At 35.0% G+C, this 22,714-nt stretch overlaps 1 protein-coding gene across 1 annotated transcript; it reads left to right on the forward strand.

The window, feature by feature from the left end:
• Window positions 1–273: 273 nt before the first annotated feature.
• LOC145573465 (sialyltransferase-like protein 1) lies at window positions 274–16,726 on the forward strand. Its single transcript, XM_081631794.1, has 11 exons — window positions 274–687; window positions 813–892; window positions 1,687–1,773; window positions 1,903–1,980; window positions 2,059–2,150; window positions 2,276–2,477; window positions 3,083–3,173; window positions 3,490–3,548; window positions 4,090–4,238; window positions 15,620–15,701; window positions 15,812–16,726. The coding sequence occupies exons 1-11, from the start codon at window positions 579–581 to the stop codon at window positions 16,202–16,204; spliced, it is 1,422 nt and encodes a 473-aa protein (XP_081487920.1). The 5' UTR covers window positions 274–578; the 3' UTR covers window positions 16,205–16,726.
• The last annotated feature ends 5,988 nt before the right edge of the window (window positions 16,727–22,714 follow it).

Here is a 22,714-nt window from a genome sequence, read left to right on the forward strand (position 1 = left end):
AACTTATTAGAGCCAAACTGAATATTTTATGAGAGAATGAAATTAAGATAAGAATTGAACTAAATTTATTAAAACCGAACTAAAATGAACTGAAAATAAGCTGAATAGAACATATCCTTAATAATATATTGTTATTAATCTCCTTAACCCCTTTCCTTCTCGCATAGCAAAACTTGTATTTTCTCAAAATTTAGTCAATTTATTTACAAATTTGCCATTTTAGAAAATCATTTATGTTCTTCAAGATGATAATGACTTGCATTTTCTCAAATATTAGCAAATCCACTTATTTGCCATACAGACCATATTATATTCTTTGAGAAGTTTAACACTTGATTAATCTACACTATTTTTTGTTGCTTGATCATCAGATTTCCGCGCAATTCACTGAGCCTGTATCATTATTTCCGCAAACATCACTCTCCTCTTCCCAGCTACACTCTCTCGAAATTGTTGAACAACTGCTGTTTTAATCTTGAGTTCAAATTCCAGAAATTTTACGTTAGCAAACAATTCTTCTTCGCATCTAATGATCTGAATATTATTAATTGGGTTAATCTTCGAATTAAGCTAAAAAGATGAGAGCTCAATCACAAAGCAAGCACCGACATTCTATTATGCATCTAGTTGGTTTACTCGTTTGTTTCTGTCTCTTCGTCTTCTTCATCCAATCTTCTATCTTCAGCGGTAATTTGCCCTTAATTTTGTTTTTCTTAGCTACCCTTTTATCCTAATCAATGGAATTTTCGATATAATTTGTGAATTTTTCTGTTTTTTTTTTTTTTTTTTTTTTTTTTTTTTTTTGGGTGCAGGTGGTGGAAAGATAGAACTTTTGAATAAATTGGAAGTTGAAATTCTGTCTCAGTTTCAAAGCAATGTCCAGCAATGTGTGGTGAGATTTTTTTTTGGTTTACTTTTTTCATTATATTATTCATTATTGATTTGCTGCCAAAATAATAATGATTTGGTTATTATAAATTTTGAGACATTGTAAGTTGTGATTGTAAAATTTGAGCCCTCTTCATAAGTTTTTGTCTAGTTTGAATTTCCAACACTGATATGGAATAGTATTATACTTTGCATGTTGTAGCCTATCTCTAGCTGGCAATTACCATTTGACAATTACCTTGAGACATTTTGGTTATGCTTTTTTTAAGACAATTCGACGACTTTGAGCAATTGGGTTGCTGTATAATGTTCATGTGGATGTATTGAATGTGCTGCATTAGCTCTAATCTGCTGCATGATCATAATGATATGGTCTACAGTATGACAAATATCTGTAATTTTGACGATTAGGAAGTAATGTATTTCACATAGTGATGGATTGTTGATGGCAATAACCTTCTAGGCTTCTTAGTTCCTTTATAGTAGTTTTTCGGACATTACTGTGATACTCCATCCTGTTTTTCCCTCCTCATTTCATTGGGATGTTTTAGAAAATAGTCCGAATTAGGTTTTGATTCACACTAATACCACTCTTGTGTGAAGGTTTCTCCAGTCATTCGGAAGTGATACTAACATATTTTGGGAGTAGCTTTCTAACGGAATTTTCCTTTTCTGCTTTGGCAAAAACTAAGGATTTTCCTTGGGTCTACTTTGTGAAACTTATTTGAGTTATTTCCATTATTGTTGTCCATTATGAGTCTTGTGTTTTGACTTACAAATGTACCAAAACCTACGTAGGCAAAGAGAGGGCTTGGACTTACAGCAGATATTATTGATCACTGCAAATTGAAACTCAAGTTTCCTGAAGGCACAAACAGCACATGGGTAAATCTGTTAGATCTGTACTTTTTTTTTTTTTTTTTTTTTTTTTTTTCTTTTTTTTTCTTTTTTTTTTCTTTTTTCAGTGAATAAGGTAAATTCTGAACTACTCTCTGAAGTGTTTCTTTTCTGCAGTATAATGCACAATTCAAGAAGAAGGAACCGCTAGAGTATGATTATGATATCTGTGAAGCACTTTTACTCTGGGAACAGGTCAAGCCACTTCTTTCTTATCAGTGGATGCATCATGATTTTTGGAAATAATGTGTAATAGAGTGTTAATAATTGCAGTATCGCAATGTTACGACAGTATTGACAAGAGAATATCTGGATGTTCGCCCAGATGGTTGGTTTGATTATGCAGCAAAAAGGATAGCCCAATTGTATGATTCTGACTTTATGAAAAATGCATTTATATATATATATTTACTTAAGTTATTTTTGACAATAACTGCAGATTATATGGTTATCTCACATGAAGCTGGTCTCCTGTTTTACATTGTGTCAGGGGAGATAAAAAATGCCACAACAAATCTCTTTGTGATGAACTTCTCAGTCCTATCTTACCAGCCACACCTCCATTTCATCCTCGTCAATTCGAAAGATGTGCAGTTGTTGGAAATTCTGGAGATCTTTTATTGACAGAGTTTGGTGAAGAAATTGACAGTCATGATGCAGTGATTAGAGATAATGAGGCTCCTGTTAATGAGGTGAATCTCTAGAATTTATAATAAATTTGTAATTGTTTGTTTTGAATTGGTTATATTGCCTATGGAATTCTGATACAAACTTTGGTCTTCTTATATTTGGTGTAATCATCTTCATTATTCTTTCCTCTATACCCCACATGTTGTTGTTGGCGAAAAAGGGGGGATTAATTTTTACTTTGGCTTTTAGTAGTGAAATACAAAGTACATGCGATGAGAATCAGCAAATGAAATTTTTTATTGAATAAGATTTTGGTTGTTATCAAAGCTGATGATGTTTTTATAGTAATATGCTGCAGCAACCATAGTACCTAGTAATTTCTAATTTGTCTCAGTAAATTACTTTATATGATAAAGTCTTCTATGCTAGTTGGAAGGTCAGAGAATGGGTCATGCTGATACTGGTGCCTTCATGAACCTGAATCAAATTTGAGTTAGTGCTGTAGATACCACATTCCCTTGTATTAATTCATATAATGCCAATATGTGGTCAATCTTGTCATAGTTATCTTATCTTCTGCAGCCTTTTTGCATTCCACTCTTTTTTTTTTTTCTTCCCTTTGGGTATTTAAAAAACTATCTCATATTATTCCATGGGTAAAATGCAGAAATATGCCAAGCACGTTGGTAGGAAGCGCACCCTGCGCCTTGGAGTTAGAGGCACTGCTCGCAACATGATTAACATTCTCAAAGGGGCCCGTAAGTTGTTACCCCAATTCTTGCTTATTAATCTGTCAATATACTTTTATTCTCAGGAATCACTGAAGTTTATTTCATTTCCAAGTATGGTAAAAGAAGCGTGATGGAGTTTGCAGGGAAATATATTCCTGTAGGAGGCTGGCATCAGAACTGATGCAAACCTCATTACAAAGGACAGTAATTGAAAAATTAAGTAGTTGAAACGAGAAAAGGAAATCCCTCATCCTTTTGGAAATTGACTGGTAGCTATTAGGGAGTGGAACATTTATTGTGGCTCTTACCTCAATAATTTATTTATTTATTTATTTTCTCGCAGCTGAGGAAGTATTTATCATCAAAAGTGTGACCCATAGAGACTTCAATGAGATGATAAAGGTGATGTCACATTTTAATGCATTCATATGATTTTGTAGTTTTGTTACCTCCTTCAATTGCTGTTGGATGTTCTTTTACTTAATATGGGTTGTTATGAATATACATGTTGCTTTTGAGTACTTAGTATTTAACACTCATATCAATTAGAAAAATGGAATCAGAAATGAGCATCATTTTATCTTCTTTTAGCAAATCTATGCATGGCCCTATCTCGTTCACGTTTCCTCCCCTTTTTGTTCAGTTTTCCTAGGGTGGTGAGAGGTCTGTTAACACTCTAGTTTTTTTGTTTTGTTTTGTTTTTTTGTTTTTTTTTTTAATTTTTTTTTTTTAAATCAATAGCAGACTTTCCTGTTCTTTCCTCACTTAGATCGTGTTTTTGAATTATAATAAGGGAGGTACGTCTTTTGTGGTGTTATCTGGTCAGTTTAGGTGTTTCAACAGATATGAAAATACTTTTTACCTTTGTCATATTGAGATGTTCTTTATTTACTGGTTCATGTTAAATCTAATACAATTTTCGTGTTAAATCTTTGGGTGGCAGAGTATTGCAAATCCAGTTTACTTGTTCCAAGGAATTGTGCTGCGGAGAGGAGCCAAAGGGACAGGGATGAAATCTGTAGAGCTTGCGCTTTCAATGTGTGACATCGTTGACATATATGGTTTTACTGTTGACCCTGGGTATAAGGAATGGTGAGTTTTTCAACTAATTATGTTGTTTTAAATGTTGATCAGTGTATGATATTGCACTTATGTAGCAGTAAATACTTATAGCTTTTTGCCAAAATGAAGAGGGTAGCAGGTTAGATGGAGAGGGAACTTATCAAAGTTAAATGGTTGTATGTTTTAGTATGAGGGTACGGTGTCTGGAATGGGGACTTTAAAGGCATTGAAGGTCTTTCTATCACAAAGGAAGTAGTAGCAAGAACATCCTTTTTAAGGAGATAATTTGTGGAGAAGCTGGTTTTCTTGGGGCTAAAATATGTAGTGCTTGCAAAAGTTATGTGATTGGGTTATGACTTCGAGCAAAAGCAAAGAGGTAGAAATTGAGAAAAGTAGATAGAGATGAATTTTTGCAAGGTTTGAAACGCATAATTTGATGTGGAAAAAGCCTCCTAAATTTAGATATAAAGATGTCCACAACAAGCACTAGAATATTTGATGAATCCGAGAGTATTTGTACATTTAACTTTGGGTAATAAGCTATGCAACCCTTAGGGGTGTTTATAAGCATTCGACAAAATCACACTATTGGTATTTTTTTAGGAATGCATTGACAAAATAACACTTGAATTAGTGTAATTTGTGTCTGACTTAACTTAATATTCCCTTTTTCGCTCCTTATGTTGACTAAGGATTCTATGTACCATGTCCTTAAATTATTTAATGCAATACAATAACCGTTCAAATTTGCTAAAAACGAGGTATTGATCATTGAACTATTCATCTGGCATGCACGTGTCTTAGAAATAGGTGAGAACCATTTAAAATTTTAATGGTTCTCACAAACATAAAAAATGCCACTCCGTGAGTTCTTTTGCTTTCCCCTTCCTCTCTCCTCCACATAACTTTATTCATGGTAAGAACTTTTTGCACCAAACTTCATCCCACTCATGAACATAATATAAAGTTACTCATCCCTCTCATACTTCATTCACCATTCCTAATCATATTTTCTTTCTACTACATTTTCTCTCTTACTTAATATTATGACAGTTGGTTAAATTTTGTTTTTAAATATTTATTTTGTAGATATCAGCTTTTAAAAAATAACTAGTGAGTAGCCCGAGCGTTGTTGGGGAATTAGTGTCTAAGTGTTTACAAGGGTACAAAGAAAGCAAATAAAATTAATGGAAAAATCTTTGAGGCGTGACGAGATCACTTTCCTTAAAGTATTATTCCGACCCTATACTATAGCCGGGTATCACGGAAATTTACTCGGGAGATACAACGAATAACAATTGCAATAAATAGTAGGATGATTACAATATAATGTAGATAAGCTTTTGTGATTTGTGATGATGAATAATGACTTGTAAAAGGTTTCAAGAGAATGAGAGTAAAACTGATTTCTTGAAGTTCTATCATCAATATGAAACTCTCATATTTTTATCAAGAACAATGAACCAAGCATAACTAAAGAATAACCGTCAATATTGCCTCCCGCACCCTACCGGGCCCTCGCCTGCCAGGCGACAGAAATCAAACAACCCCAAAAAAATTTGGGTGCTCTCGCGCCTTACTGGGCGGACCCGCTCGGGCGGTGGCTCTCGCCTTGCCGGGTGACGATGGCCTTATCGGGCGGTGACAACGCTTAATTTTCCTTTGCTTTCGCGCCCTACCGAGCGGAGACTCGCCCTACCGGGCGATGGCTCGCTATGCCAGGCGCGCCACCAGGTGGGTTACAGGGTGGAAGAACATTTCTCTAAATCAAGATACAAATTGCTCTTTTACTTGTTCAATTAAATTTCAACACCTTAACCTAAGAAATTCAGTCAAACACATGGATATTTGTCACCAATACTCTAAATAATTCAACAATCCTCGCCCATTTAGAGTATTAAACTTGAGTCATTGCAAAACATCATCATCACAAAAACAATCTCATGCATAAATGAAAGTGTACAAAGACTTGAACTCCCAGTTAGTGCAACGTACAATTTAAGAATCTGTATCCATTCGGTATCGTAAAACGTTTAAACCAAAAGCAACACTTAAAGATATTACACACACAAGATTAATTACTTAAATACATATTTACTTGATTCTTAAGCCATTTGTCCATATCTATTCATAAGTACATCAAAGCTATGCCCCTAATAGCTTCTTGAAGCGGCTAAACCTTATACTTATATAGGTAGACTTCCAACATGCTCCTATGACCAAAGCACTTTATCAGAAATTCTATTAAGTTTAAAAACAACCTCTTTTCATCACAGTAAACCGGAACTTTACTTTGGATGAACAAACAAGTTCCCAATTAGCAAATGAGAAAGTTAATCTTATTGAACTTAAGACTGGGCGTTAAGTTAAGACTCCCTGGGCTCCATTCCTAAACCGATTGTCATCCTATTGTTAACATCTCTAGCCAATGCCTTTTTAAAACAATCGGCAAGATTAATATCCGTTCGAACATAATCAATAGTGATCACACTATCCTTGATAAGCCCTTGGATGTAACTATGCCGTACTCCAATGTGCCGTGACTTACCATTATAAACTTGGCTATAAGCCCTTGCCATGGTAGCATTCTTATCACAATGTATCACTATTGGTGATATCGGTTTTGGCGACAAAGGAATCTCAAACATTCGTCTTCTTTACCGGCCGAATGCAAAGCAATGAACTCCGATGTCATTGTGGAGTCCACAATGCAAGTTTTCTTCTTAGAAGCCCATGAAATGACACCTCCCCCATATCGGAAAACCCATTCACTTGTGGAGGAATGATCTTTGTTAGAGATCTAACTTGCATCCGAATACCCTTCTACAACCGAAGGATATCCGCTATAAGACAAACCAAACTCCTTGGTTTTCTTTAAGTATTTCAACAAGCGTCGAACTGCTTGCCAATGTAGCATACTAGGCTTGCTAGTGACGATGAACTGCATAAGCAATATCCGGTCTAGTACTTGTCATGGCATACATCAAACAACCTATTACGTTAGCATATTCAAGTTGTGAAACTGCATTACCTTCATTAGGTATCAACTTTATGCTAGGATCCATAGGTGTTGAATAAAGAGAAGTAGTGACTTCATTCGCATTGAATTTCTTAAGCACCTTCTCAATGTAATGAGATTGTGACAAGATCAACTTTTCTTTTTCCCTCTTTATCCTTATGCCCAAGATGGCATCCGCTTCTCCCATGTCTTTCTTGAAAAATTTTGAACTAAGGAAAGATTTTGTCATTTCAACTTGTAACAAATTCGTTCCAAAGATCAACATGTCATCTACATATAGACAATCTACATATAGACAAATTATGACACCTTGACCGTTGTCATCAAATTTGCTATAAATACACTTGTCTGAATTCAGCTTAAAACCAAACCATTAGACAACATAACCTCATCAAATGTTTGATGCTATTGCTTAGGTGCTTATTTTAGCCCATACAAAGATTTAATAAACTTGCAAACCTTTCCTTCTTGACCCTGAACTACAAACCCTTCCGGTTGTCGCATGTAAACTTCTTCCCCTAGATCTCCATTCAAGAATGCTGCCTTGACATCCATTGGATGGATTACTTGTGGATAGCCGCAAGTGCTATCAACAACCTTATAGTAGAGACTCTAGCAATACCAGGCTTTTGTGTAAAACCTTGTGCCACTAATCGGGCTTTGAACTTTTCAATCGTTCCATCAATCCTCAATTTCCTTTTGAAGATCCATTTGCACCCAATTGGTTTACATTTTAGTTGTAAATTAGCTAAAATCCAAGTATTGTTTCCCATGATAGATTCCATTTCATCATTAATAGCTTCTTTCCAAAATGGAGCATCACGAGACCTCATAGCCTCATCATAGGTCAAAGGATCATCTTCCACATTAAAAAATGTATGGAAATTGTGTCAAAACAAATTCCCTTATCCTTCAACTAAGTACACATGAAAGTCTGGGCCAAAAGATTTTTCTTTCCTTGCCCTCTTACTTATCCTAGGTTGTGAATGATGATGATGATGTAGATGCATCCTCTAAATGAGTTTGATCATCCACTTCTTAATCAATGACAATTTGATGAAGACTTTGAGCATTGGTATTCGAAGTTATGTCCTTTGGTCTAGGAATTGAAGAAAATCGATTTTCATCAAACAATGTATCCCTTGACTCAATGGTGGTGTGAGTCGACCAAAAGTCTTTTGCTCTATTACATAGAACCAATAGGATTTGCTATGATCCGCATATCCTATAAAAATGCATTCAACTCCTCTTTCACCTAACTTTTTACGTTTGGAATCCGGTACTTTTATAATTGCCCTACAACCCCAAACTTTGAGATGACTCAAGTTTGGTTTCCTTTTATACCATAGCTCATATGGGGTTACATCTTTCCCTTTCATGGGAACACGATTTAACACGTAACAAGTCGTTAAAACGGCTTCACCCCAAAATCCATCACTTAAACCTGAATATGACAATATAGAATTTACCATTTCTTCTAGTGTCCTATCCTTCCTTTCCGCTACACCATTTTGTTGTGGTGTATATGCCGCGGTTGTTTCATGTACTAAACCTAAAGATTGGAAATAACTTGGGTCAAAGTATTCACCTCCTTTATCGGTTCTTAACTTTTTAATCTTTCCATTGGTTTGCAATTCTACTTCACTTTTGTAGATTTTAGATTTGTCAAGGGCTTCATCTTTAGAGAATAACAAATGAATGTAACAAAACCTTGAAAAAATCATCAATAAAAGTTACCAAATATTTCTTATTACCTAAAGAAGGTGTGTTGTGAAAATCACATGAGTCACTATGCACTAAATCAAGCAATGAAGTACTTTTCTCAACAACTTTAGGAAATGGTTTCCTTGTAATTTTGGTTAACATGCATGTCTTACATTTCTCTATTCTTTGATCAAACATGGGTATCAAATCATGCTTAGACATAAAATATAACTTTTTTATAATTAAACATGACCAAGTCGCAAATTACATAGAGAAGAATTGTCATTAACAACATACACAACATCATTCAAAGAAATAGAAATACGTAACTTAAACATACCATTACACAAATAACCAAGTCCTACAAATTGACCTCCTTTAGACAAAATAAATTTACCAGTTTCCAAAACTTAATCGATTCAAGATCGCACCGGATACAAGATTCCTCCTAAGTTCGAGAGCAAACAACACATCTCTTAAAATAAAAGACTTTCCTGAACTAAAGCGTAGCTCCACTTGTCCTTTGCTAAGCACATTAGCCGTAGAGTCATTGTCCATATAGAGAATTTCTCCATCATTAACCTCCAAGAAGGTCTTGAATAATGATCTATCCTTGCACACGTGCCTCGATGCGCCCAAATCAATATACCACGAACAATAAGCCTATACACAATTGATTTCAGAAATCATACACATAATCCATAAATGAATTAAATGAAATTTGTGCACAAGATTTACATTGTTTGTCTTAGGATTGACTAGCATTGCCATTCCCATCTTGAGCCTTCTTCTTGCTCAATTTTTTCTTCAAGATTGTACAATCTTTCTTGAAATGTCCGGGTTTTCCACAAACCAAACAAGCACATGACTTTGAACCATCACGCCTAAATTTAGGCTTCTTGCCCTGATTGTTGTTTGAGTTATTACCCCTTTTCCTCTCACTTGGCTTGACATTATCCACTACATTTACCGTAGTAGAACTAGGATTTGCATCTTTATTTTCCTCTTGCACCCGGATTTCTTCCTCAATCCGGATGTGAGAAACCAAACCCTCAAGATTTACATCATCCTTTCTATGCTTTAAACCCCTTTTAAAGTCTTTCCAAGAAAAAGGCAATTTGTCTATTATAGATGACACTACAAAGGTCTTATCAAGAATTATGTCATGTTGCCTAAGACTTCCTAATATTCTTTGAACTTCATGAAACTGTTCCATAATTGGCCTACTTTCAACAAATTTGTAATTTTTAAATTTACTAACAAGAAATTTCTTGCTAGAAGTATCTTCGGCCATATATTTAGCCTCTAATTCATTCTATAGAGACAAGAGTTCATTAGACATACCATTGAGAATATGGCCACAACAAATGTAATTAATTGTCATTCTCCCACTTGTTGCGGTTTCCTTGTTTCATCCAAAGATTCATTTCCCTTCTCCTCGGGCTTTGGAGTAGCAAGAACATAAGCCACTCCAATTGTAGTCAAGAAGAAATGCATCTTCTTCTGCCATCTTCGAAAATCAACTCTCTCGAATTTGTCCAACTTCTAAAAATTGGTCATCAACTCCTTCACATTTGCCATCTTTGTTGAGATTATACTTTTGGATTGTTGGGGAATTTGTGTTTACAAGGGTCACAAAGAAAGAAAATAAAATTAATGGAAAAATCTTCGAGGCGTAAATGAGATCACTTTCCCAAAATTATAATTCCGACCCTATACTATAACCAGGTATCACAGAAATTTACTCAGGAGATACAACGAAGAACAATTGCAATCACAAGTAGGATAATTACAATACAATGTACTCCCTCCGTGTTTTTTAAGTGTTACAGTTTGACCGGCACATAGTTTTAGGCAATTTAATTGACTTAAATAAAATAAGAGGTTAGTGGGGTAATTGGAGTATTAAAAAATTGAAAAAGAAAGATAATGGGTCAATAGTTTATTGAAAAGTAATGAATGTGAGAGGAAAGATATAATAAAAAAAAAGTAATAGTGGGTTTGGGTGGGGACCGTGAGAGGAGAGAAATATAACATTTTAATGTAGCTTTTTGTCAAAAAAAAAGAAGTGTAACACTTAAAAAAACATGGCCGATAATGGGAAGTGTAACACTTAAAAAAACACAGAAGGAGTAGATAAGCTTTTGTGATTTTTGATGATGAATAATAACTTGCAAAAGGTTTCAAGAGAATGAAAATAAAACTGATTTCTTAAAGTTTTATCATCAATATGAAACTCTCATATTTATATCAAGAGCAATAGTCCAAGCATAACCGAAGAATAACCGTCAATACTGCCTCCCGCGCCCTACCACGCTCGCCCTCGCCCTGCCCTGCTAGGCGAGAGAAATCGAGCAACCCAGAAAAATTTAGGTGCTCTCGCGCCTTGCCGGGCGACGATGTCCCTACTGGCGGTGACAACGCTAATTTTCCTTTGCTCTCACGCCCTACCGGGCGGTGGCTCGCCCTGCCGGGTGCACCCTGGGCGGGCTACAGCCTACAGCCTGGAGGAACATTTCTCTAAATCAAGATACAAATTGCTCTTTTACTTGTGCAATTGAATTTTAACACCTTAACCTAAGAAATTCAATCAAACACATGAATATTTGTCACCAATACTCTACATTATTCAATAGGCGTTGCCCCACGTTACTACTTTTGTAATCATGCAATTGGGGTATTTTTTTTTTAAGTATTTTAAAATCTGAAATCTACATGATTGATTTTTTTTTTTTTGAATAAATTTTACGGAGTAATAATTAAATCATGTAATTAACACTTACGTATATTTCTTTTTTCATATTTATAACATGTATGATTATGGGCTAAGATGCTTAAATAGCCAACTTGTTATAAATGGTTGGGTGTTCGAATCCCCTTAACCTTATATTTTCATATGAAGTAATGTGGGTTTTTTGGGTGACGTGGCGTAGCGATTAAGGTTATTAAGTGATGATGTGGCATAAATAGATGTTGGATAGGTGATGTGGCGTCATGAAGTGCTTGTGAAGTTACGTGACGTAAATTAAAAGGATCTGCGTGGCACATGGACGTTTTTATAAAGACCTTTTAATATATTAGTATAGATGATATAGTATATATGGGTCCCCTTTTGTGTGAGTTGAGACATAAACTAACTTACTGTATTTCATGATGTGAAATTGATTAGTACATGAGTGGGTTCATGATTCTACTCGTAAGCAACATTTTAATTGTGAACGTTTTTATAGAAATAAACTTACCAAGGAGTATTCAAGTAGGATTGTGGAATATGGAGATCGGGTGCATGTAGAAGAACAATCACAATTTTGTGGGGCTTGTTGAATAAAATATGTTGCACAACCTCTATATTTGTAGGGCTTTGATGTCAATGGATTAAGTAGGCAAGCATACACTCAGCTTTGTGTAGAATCATCTACGCATCAAATGTTTCCAAATTTTTCGCAAGAACTTGAATTGTCTAGGAGCTTGTCTAGCTGGTTCGTAAAATTAGAGAATTCCATATGCCTTTAAGTCTTTAACATTGCATGAATACTCATAATTTTAAGCAGCAAATCATGTGAGTCTACCAATCTCACTATAAAAATTTAGAAGTTTGAAATGGACCAAGGAATATGGGCCACACCCAACAATCTCCACCAAATTTCATGTCACTTTTTGTATAAACCTCGAAGGGTAATGTGTAGATGTGATATGTCACTTGTTCAATTTGATTGAAACTCAAGGCTAAAGGAAGGGTGACGTGCTAGAACTCGAGGGCGTTGATGCCAAACTAAGGTTGAGTATGATGTTTTCAGAATTGAAGAGCCTTGCATGAAATAGTGATTTTTAAGTCTAATGGTCTTTGAAAGTTGATGAGAACCCTTGGAGGCAATAAGTACTTACTTGATTCTAAATATTTCACCCTTTAGAATCAAGAGCACCCAAAGATCTAAGATTTAGAAAGATGCTGAAGCTGAACCTTAGTAGAAGTCCTGATTTTACCATATGTCTTGATCCAAATGGAGCCAATACCATTAAATTGCAATGGGAACCATTGGCCCGTTATCCATAGAAAGGGATCTACTCTTCAGTAATTGTTAATTGACAAAGTGGTCTTTTTGAGAACAAATAAGTGCACAAAACCAAAATCAAGTACCCAATTAGTAGTGCTATTTCTTCTAGGAGTAGTTTTCAAAAGAACATACTAAGATTTTGTTTTATCCCACCAAAATTGACCTCTGCTGTTTTCTTTGTTTTTCTTCTCAACCAAACTTTTTCTCAAACTTAAGCAATCTAAGAACATTGTGCCCATTTATCTTGTATAATTTGCAGAAACTGTTGTATTTATGTTCCTTTGATAATTTATATGGACCGATTATTGGTACCTGTATTACAACAACCATCTCTAGTATACAAACCTTGACCTTCACTTGGTTTTGTCCCATTTTCAAAGCTTGTCCTTTTATAGGAGATTAGGCTTAACATCTCCATGCAACAAGGTTACACTTTTGCCATATAACGTGATTTCCGAACTGCTAACAAAATTCACCTAGTGAGACAATCAATAAATATTGTGCTATCTACATCATCAATTTTGGAAACTTAATTTTCCAATCACTAAGAAAATTTTAAAACTCGTTAAAATGAGTTTGGATTGGGGTACCTTCTGCCATAAACTTTGAGTTATAGTTTCTTAAATGACTTCCTGAAGCACCTTTTTGGATAGATAGAGTTGAATAGATGTCAACTCATTTAACTCTTCCCATCTCTCATCAGTCAAAGTTTGACTTATTTCCATGGAGCGCCTGGACCTTCATCTGAACTCTGACAACTCTCTAAATGCTGAAACTGATCTTTCCATCAAAGTCATCTTCTTTGAACTGCTTGTTAGGAATGGGGAATTAAGGAGGAAAGATAATTCAGGATTTCAGGGTACTTGTTAATGGGTTTGTCCCTTGACTCTTGTCCTTCTTACCTTCCCATTCCTAACAATGTGATCGTATTATTTGAGGAGGTAATTAAAATTTTATTTTGATTTTGTTTATAAGGGAGTGGACTGATGGTTAAATTCAGTTCAAGAAGTATTAAAAATCACATTAAATGGAAAATTTGAATGGTATAGCATTTGAATATTGGAAATAATTGTGAGGAAATTTTGAGATGGGGATGATTCTGGTAAGAGATAAAGTTTACTATGAACATTACTGAACATGAGAAGTAAAATAATTACTGTTAGAGATGGCAGATTAAAGTCACATTTATGGGCACAAGATGATTATCTTAAGACTGCAAAGGTTAGTCTACTGTTGTGGATGAAAAATATTTTATAAGCTTCTCCGGAGAAGGAAATGAAGGACATGATAGATGGTCGCGTAATAAGAAAAATTTTAAATGCAAAAACTTAATGTAGAGGTCGCACACATCAGGTGTTTGTTTGTGACTTGTTAAAGTTCTGAAAGAAGGCAATGAAGGGAACTAGAGAGATGGAGATGATTAATCACAGTTCATAACTTTTAAGCTGCACCTGCTTAAAATTAGAGTTCCTACACATGAATTGCTAAACTGTGACTTTTGAAGGATGGATGTTTTTTATGACACTACTTTTTTTTATTTAAAATTTTTCCTGTCTCTGTCTCTGTCTCTGTTGCTGCCTTGCTGGTATGATAAGTCTCTGCTGTTGACTATGCCTTCTGTGGCAGTTCAACTCTAGAAACAAACTTAAGAAAGCAGCTTTTTCAAACTTGTAGCGTTTTGGAATATGTATGCAAGATGTAGTGATCGAATGAATTACTTTTTGGATTTTTTTTTTTTTAATCAGAGTTGTCACTGGATTCATATATTTCCAATATGCTTAAGAAGATTGATACTTCACACTAGTTAGCTTCAATTTTATTCCCTTTTATTTCATTCAGTCCCCAATATAAAGTTACCCTGTTATGGTGGTTTTTTATTTTTTATTTTTTAATCTCATATAGCTATATACAGTATCACTTAGTTTATTGCAATGCCTTTTTCACATTCTGGTTGAAGCTGGTGAGAACTTTTATTCTTCATTTTTGTGGTTTCTTAATGTAGACTTTGGGTAAAACTATCTGAAGGCAGAATTTAAATTAGCTTGATATAGTTTGGCTGTAGGATATTTGATATGTATCTCAGTTATTTCAATTAGCTTTTGAAAATATCAACTATAATCTTGCCAACATTGGTGGTGTTCATGTTCGGAATGCTTATTATGCTTTTTATGTTCCGTTCATCTTGATGTTTTAAGCTCATGAGATTTGAGAATCGTTAACTTGGTGCGTAATTGTAGGGAATTATATTGTTTGCTAGAGTGTATTAATATATTCAATCTCAATTACTAATAAGTGATACTCCCTCTATTTTGAAAAGCCCCGTTATGACTTTGCACTATTCACTTTTGACCAATGTTAGAAACTTAGTTATGTGGCTACTTGTTGGAATCTTCTCAATTAGTACTTTTCGAAGATCAGCATTTTATCAATTATATTTGTTGACTATATTATTGGTCAAAATTCTACATTGGCATTTGTGCCCAATCAAACTGGGCACTTAAATAAAAACAGAGAGTAAAATATTCAAAAATTATAGTCTACATGGAGTTTAAGACTTATCATCACAATATCTTCCAAATTGTATGAAATTGCAATTTCTATAAACTTATTATATTATCCTGTAATTCCTGTAGGACTAGATATTTCTCGGAACCAAGAAAGGGACACAACCCACTTCAAGGAAGGGCGTACTATCAACTACTCGAGTGCCTGGGGGTATGAATTGTTTTTTCCTTATTATTATCCCTACTTTTCTGGGCTTTACCAATAGTGTCTCTCTTGTCTAAGTAAGGCTTAGATAACAGATAGCACTTTGTATGATACAGGTGATAAGAATACATTCACCGATGAGAGCTCAGAGGGAGGAGGACTGGTCAAGTATACCAAGCCGAGATGCAATAAAGAGAGCTCATACTGCAGCTATACGTTTAAAGCAGAGTGAGACAGGTCAGGTTGGTGACGAGGGGCAGTTCAGAAATTGCAAGTTCTGGGGTGAAAAGGGGGCTGATAACAACGGTCCAGTCTCTGGTTCTCCAGACATGAGTGAAGTCAGAAAGAACTCAAACTACAGTAAGTGGGAATTGATGCCTTTTGAGAGCCTTAGAAAGGAAGCACAAGAATACTACCAGCAAATGGAAGGAGTTTCCTTGTATAAGGTGGATGGTAACAAGTTGGATGATCTTGTTTGTATAAGACACGCTTCAAAATCTGCTGAATAGTTGATATAGTATTAAGCCTAGGAACTCTCTTTCTGAGCCATTTACTGACATGCCAGTGGTTCTGCAGATCTAGTAGTGATTCTTTTTGGGTGTTGCAAGTATTTAGTGTGCGGAAATGCAGTCCTTAAATGATCTTAACAGGTTCCTTGTGGTACTTCTCTTAGAGGGTGTTTGGTTCGCTCCAAGTAATGGGTTTGCAAATATGGTAGCTGTTCGCCCCCCCCCCCCCCCCCCCTCTGTGGTAATGTTTCTGTCGCTGATGTCTGGGTAATTCATAGACTGGGAACAAATTTTTACTCATCTGATTGCTGGTCTGTTCCTTGTAAAGAGGAAATATTTCCACTACTGATGTATTATTTTTTTCTCCACCCCTTCCCCCCTCCAATTTGTTTTTTTTATTTTTTTATTTTATTTTATTTTATTTTTTAAATGTTAGTAAAAACAGATTAGTATCTGTCAGGTTATAGTACTTGGTTTCTGGTATATTTATGTTAACTACAGAAAAAAGAGAATCATGATTTAGCATTGTTAACCTTGCTGTTCTTAACTTCATATGATGATGTCTCCTCTACTTTGATCTCAGAAGGTACTCCTGTCCTGACTCAGGTGACAAGGAAAAGTCAATTAGAAAGGCGGACCGTGTATGTTTACAAGATACTTTCTCCATTTCAGGTTACTTTTGACACTGGTTATGAGTCTTGTGTCACATAGATCAAGATGATAAATTATTTTATTATCAATTGTTATCTGATTATAAATGTAAAACACAAAGTTTTATATGCGGCTGGCCGCACTAGCCACAATTTTTTTTCTCTCTCTTCTCTCTCTCTCCTCTCCTCCATTTTCACTTCTTTGAAGCACTGCCTTTATTGAAGCTCCAACTAGATCGTCGTGGTCGTCTTGAAGCTCCAACCTTGTTTGTGGTCGTCGTGAAGCTCCTCATACTCCGTCGCTGGAAAACAACTTAGGATTTTTAAGGCCAAATTCAACCATAAAAACTCTAGATCTAGTGTTTTTATGGTCGAATTTAGCCTTTTTAGCCTGTTTGAAGTGAAATTTGAAGCCATTGTTTTTTTTTTTTTTTTTTTTTTTTTTTTTTTTTTTTTTTTTGGTGTTCTACCCAGTTCACCCTTTGGGCTAATCCGGATTCGGGGATCAGTTCTGGGTGGTTAGGTTCCAGTCCCCTCCCAATTGTTGTTGTGGGGGATTGAACACGGATCCTCCCTTCCAAGTGTAGTCCCAATCACCACTACACCAAAACCAATTGGTAATTTGAAGCCATTGTTAATAATTAAGTTATTTGTTAGATTTAATTTTTTTTGTTTTTCCAGTTTGGTTGTGTTTGGGTTGGATTTGGGTTTGTTTGTGGCAGCGGAGTTGCTGGCAGCGTGATTGCTGCTGGTTAGGGTGGGTTTTAGGTGTGGGTAGCTGGGCTTGGTTGGTGGTGGCGTGGTGGTAAGGTGGTTAGGGTGGGTTTTTGGATCGAATTTGGTGTGAATTTGCATAAGTAACGAATAAATTGGGAGTTTTTCTTGTACATTTTTGTTGAAAAATAAGAAGCCAAAGTTCACTGCTTTAATCATGGTTAAAAATTTTTGAAACAAAATTAGAACTTTGATAATTGCTTCTTATGAAGGATTTAAGAACTAATTGAGAAGCAGAGTACAACTTATTAAGGTGTGGTGGAGTTTAAGGCTTTGAGGTGGTATAGGATTAGGGGTTACTTACTTGGTTAGGGGTTACCAGGGGGGTTACTAGGTCCGGTCAGAGGTTACTTGGTCCGAGGTTACTAGGTCCGGGCAGGGGTTACTTGGTCCGGTTAGGGGTTACTTGGTTCTGTCAAGGGTTACCAGGGTCAGGGGTTACTAGGTTGGTGAGGTTACCAGGTGGGTCAAGGGTTACTAGGTTGGTGGGGTTACTTTGTCATTTGCTGATTTGGCACCCTGCCACATGGTGCGGCCACCAGAAACGCACTGAATGTAAAAAGAGACAATGAGTTTGTTTGACCAAGTAGATGCCACGCAGAGTAGAAGATTGTGGATGAAGTTAAATTGAATTTGAGAGATGGTTGAACAACTTTGTATATAATTACTACTCCCTCCGTCCCATTAGTAAGTGTTGGTTAATCATATTTTACGGGTTTCAATGCAAATGAAGCAAGTATATGTGTGTGTGTGTGTGTGTGTGTGTGTGAAGTACATTGGGAATAATGATAAAGAGTACAATATTTTGTTTTCTAATGGAGACTATAATGAAAAAACATGTATGAAGTACGAGGATTTCTCAGGCTCTAGGAACTTTGGTCCAAGAAGACTCTAGGAAGGGCATTTATGTCATTGCCCATTTATATGAAGAGAAAGAGAACAGTGTTGGACCCCACTCCTAATATTGTCAGAGAGAGGAAAAAAAAAAAAAGAAAGGGTTTGAAGAGAATTTCTCATAAGAAGATGCGAGAGGAGTGAGAAAAAGAAAGAGTTCAAAGAGGATTGCAATATGGATCTTGGTAATTGAAGGTTTGCGATTTAAAACTTGTGAATCCATTGGACTAATAGCAAGAGAAGAGAGAGAAAGCGAGAAAACAACCATAAATCCCTCAAGAGAGCGATATTCGAAGGCAAAGTACTGGAGTTATAGGTCTCCATTCGTAATTTGGGTATTAATTCCAAAGAAGCCTACACTAATACTCACTTCGTTTTTTTTTTTATTTTTTTTATTTTTTATTTTTCAAATGCATCACTTTCCTTTTATGGGTGTTTTTTTTTTTAAATGCATCACTTTTTTGTTAGGTAATTTTATACTATATTTTATCATTTCTCTCTCTAACTTTAAACCCCACTTAAATTATTTTATCATTTTTCTCTCATCTATGATCCCCACTTATATAATAAAAATATATATCCTCTCTCATATAATTTCTCTTTCATAGTCTCCATATAACTTTTATTATAATAAATTACCTCCGTTTTTATTTAGTTGACAACATTTTATTATCACGCTTGCCAATGCATTATTTTAATGATTAATATCTCTAATTCTCGACATTGTAAAATTGTAAAAAGTGGATATTAATAAAAATGTACATTTAGACTATTCAAAAGATCCTACTTGATTATTTTATATTATAGCTATGATCATAAAATCTAGTCAAAGTGTAGTTTGTGAATAGTGTAAAAGTCAAACGGTGTCAACTATGGAATAAAAAACGGAGGTAGTATTACTCTCCGAAAACTCCTCGCATCACCAAGTGATGCCAAAAAAAAAAAAAAAACAAAAAACGGAGGGAGTAATTACTCGTCATGAATGACACTAACAAGTGTTTGTTGGTAAACTTATAGTTCATGTTGGTATAGAATTTGTTCCAACATAAAGTGTAAAAACACCAACATTCTTGTTGCTATTTTTAGATCTCATGTTAGTATAATTAGTACTCCCTCCATGTTTTTTTTAAGTGACACACTTTCCTTAAACGACCGTTTTTTTTAAGTGACACACTTCCTCTTTTAGAAATTCCTTACATTTTAATAATATATCTTCACCCCACTATCTCTTACTTTATCATTTCTCACTCCTTTCACGATCTCCACTTCCTCTCACATTCTTTTACTTTATCATTTCTCACCCCTCCAACCTACCCCACTAACATCTTATTTTATTAAAGTCAATAAAATCTCCTAAAACTACATGTCGGTCAAACTGTGTCACTTAAAAAAACACAGAGGGAGTATACCAATATGAGATGTAATTATACCAATGAGACCTTGTTATTTTCATTGAAGACAAGAATATTTATCTTTTCAGACAAACCTCCTCATCAATTCCTCCCTTGTTGTTCTGTTGGTGCAAGAATTGAGGAATTGTCGTCAATTAAATAAATACATATAGTTGGTAAAACAATTGACACTTTGAAAATATCAAATTCTCCTTAGTGGGTATGTAAATACATATAATTGGTATCTTCTCCATACCAACTGACTAGACATCCAAATTTTTTTACTACTGTATAATGATGTTGGTATATTATTGGAAAGAAGCTACGCTTGTTGAGATACCATCGTGTAACCTGAATGTGCCATCGGGTTCATAACTAGTCACATGCTAGTAACAGTTTCAAGTAATATATTACTAAGGAGGGAAATAATAAACACTAAACAATATGATGCTCACAACGAAAAAAAAAAAAATGGGAAACCAAATTATTTTGCTGATTTTAATTGTTTGAAAAGAATGAATTTTTTTGAGAAATATAAATTGAGGGAACCCAGGTTTATAACCTTGATAAAAATTTTTTGTTTATCAAATGGCACTTTAGTATATAATTTTCCTTGAATATCGTGCTACAAATTATAAAATAATATTTATTTTTTCCGCCGGCTGTCACTGATGATTTACCATTGATGTTTGTTAATCCAACTTCTCCCAAAATAGAAGAGAGAGAAAAAGAATACCCACTTTAACATCTTAAAGATGGAGGAACCATTCGAATCCATGAAATTACTATATTCTATACTAGTGTTGCATTTTTTTTTTCTTTTTAAATACCTCCAAAAAGAATTGTTTATCTATCTATCTCCCCCATTTAAGTGGTTGTGACTCAACCACCATTTCCACCACCATATATCAGGCAGCTTTGCCGCCAATTAAACGAAATTCCTAAGAGAAAATGGTAAAATAAATGGCATGGTTAACCCTAAAGGGTAGGGTTTATCGTTGTCCTCAATTAAAAATGGTTGTAATTATGTGTATGTTTCCTTTTCTCCTTTAAAGTTGGTGAGGAAGATGAAAGAACGAATGACTTTCATTCGTGAAACTAAAATTGATACAAAAATAGCTTATTAACTTCTTAGATTCTCCCTCTTACCACCTTAGACTTTGCCAAGCTTCTACCAAGTGAAAAAAAGAACAAATTTGCTGCTTATAAAATAGCTCAGGAATTTGCTACCTGATGGGGAAGAGAGAGAAAATGAGAAGGAAAGAGATAAAAAAAAGGTTTAATATCGGTTAATGCCTCAAGTTAACTAGATGGAGTAAGTTTACTGAATAACCCTTGAAAAGTTACTTGAAAGTACATTATTACCCCTATCAAGGTGATAAACTTGTATTTTCTCATATAAATTTTGTGAATTTGGGGGGAAGATTCCCGCTGTAGACACTCATTTGTGTCTCCCCAAAACCAAACCTAGTGATGAGTACTTTCACGTCGAATCATAATCGAATGAAATGAAAGTGTGGAAAGTCTAGTGCTGCGGATAGTTTTTAATTCTTTTCTTTCTCTCTGTTTTTGAAAACCTATTTTTAGAAAACAGCCAATCCAGTTTGGTTTGGTCCGTGGCAATGGTCCAATAATAGTGTAGTTGGGTCGGGTTCGAAAAAAGCTTTCAAACGATATATTATAAGCCCAATTCCGATGAATAATGAGGAAGTTATGACCAAATTACTAAACTGTGCCCGGTTTGATATTTATATGCGGCCTAATGATCTAGAGGAAGGCCTAATATTGATTTATCATTCCTAATGCAATTAGAATTGATTATAGTTTTCTAGATTCTTCTTTTCATTCCTAATTTAATTAGCATTGATAAATTGACTTTAGTTGACTTTTTAGAGTTTTAATGAGTTTAAAAGAAGTGTTTTTAAGGAAAATACGATTTTGCCCTTCTGTACGGCTAAATTTTATCCAAATTAAGAAAACGCGTGAAATTGTTTTCTAGCGCCTGACGACAGGATTAGCGCCTGGCGCTAAAGCTTGGCGTTTGGCGCTAGCCTTGGCGCCTGACACTAATGTCTGGCGTCTGGCGCTAAGTTGTTTTATTCTCGTCGAAACTCTGATTCGTTTTTCTATCCATCCGGCTGATTTTCACTATAAATAGCCTCCTAAAATCTCCGTTTTCAATCATCAACAACAATTAATTTTTTTATTCTCTCTAGTTTTAAAGAATCTCTTAATATCTTCTCTCTCTCAAGCTTTTCTCTACAAAATTCCGCATTCACAAGATCTAGACACACCTAGCCAAGTTCGAAGTTGCCTTCGCCCTAGACGTGAAAGGTTTTAATTTCTGAGGGTTTGGTCCCAAATCTCTCTTTCAATTATTCAATTTAATTGTTTTGTTTATTATTTTCCTTGAAGTTACTAACACGTGTATTTTGTTATTAGAAAGAGATACGAGGCATCCAAGTAAGTGCTTTAATTGATTTATTGATATTATGATATAGAAATCATGTCTAGGTTGTTATTATGATTCCTAGTATCATGTTATGATGCTTGATGTTTAGAATGATAACAATGATTCCTAGTATTATGTTTAGGGAAAAGGTTATAATATCAAATATGACAATTGCGATTTCTATGATGCCTCTTATGTTTTTCCCTAATGTTCATGTTAGTATCATGTTAGGGTTAAAGCTTTGATTTTTATTGTTTAGTGACATGCTAGGGTTTGTTATTAGGAAAAATTTCCCACAATAATCCGACCTTTGCCTCATCCGCCCAAAATAATCCCACCTTTCGATTAT

Source organism: Chenopodium album, chromosome 1 (assembly GCF_948465745.1).
Source record: "Chenopodium album chromosome 1, dcCheAlbu1.1, whole genome shotgun sequence".
In the NCBI taxonomy this organism is placed as follows: Eukaryota; Viridiplantae; Streptophyta; class Magnoliopsida; order Caryophyllales; family Amaranthaceae; genus Chenopodium; species Chenopodium album.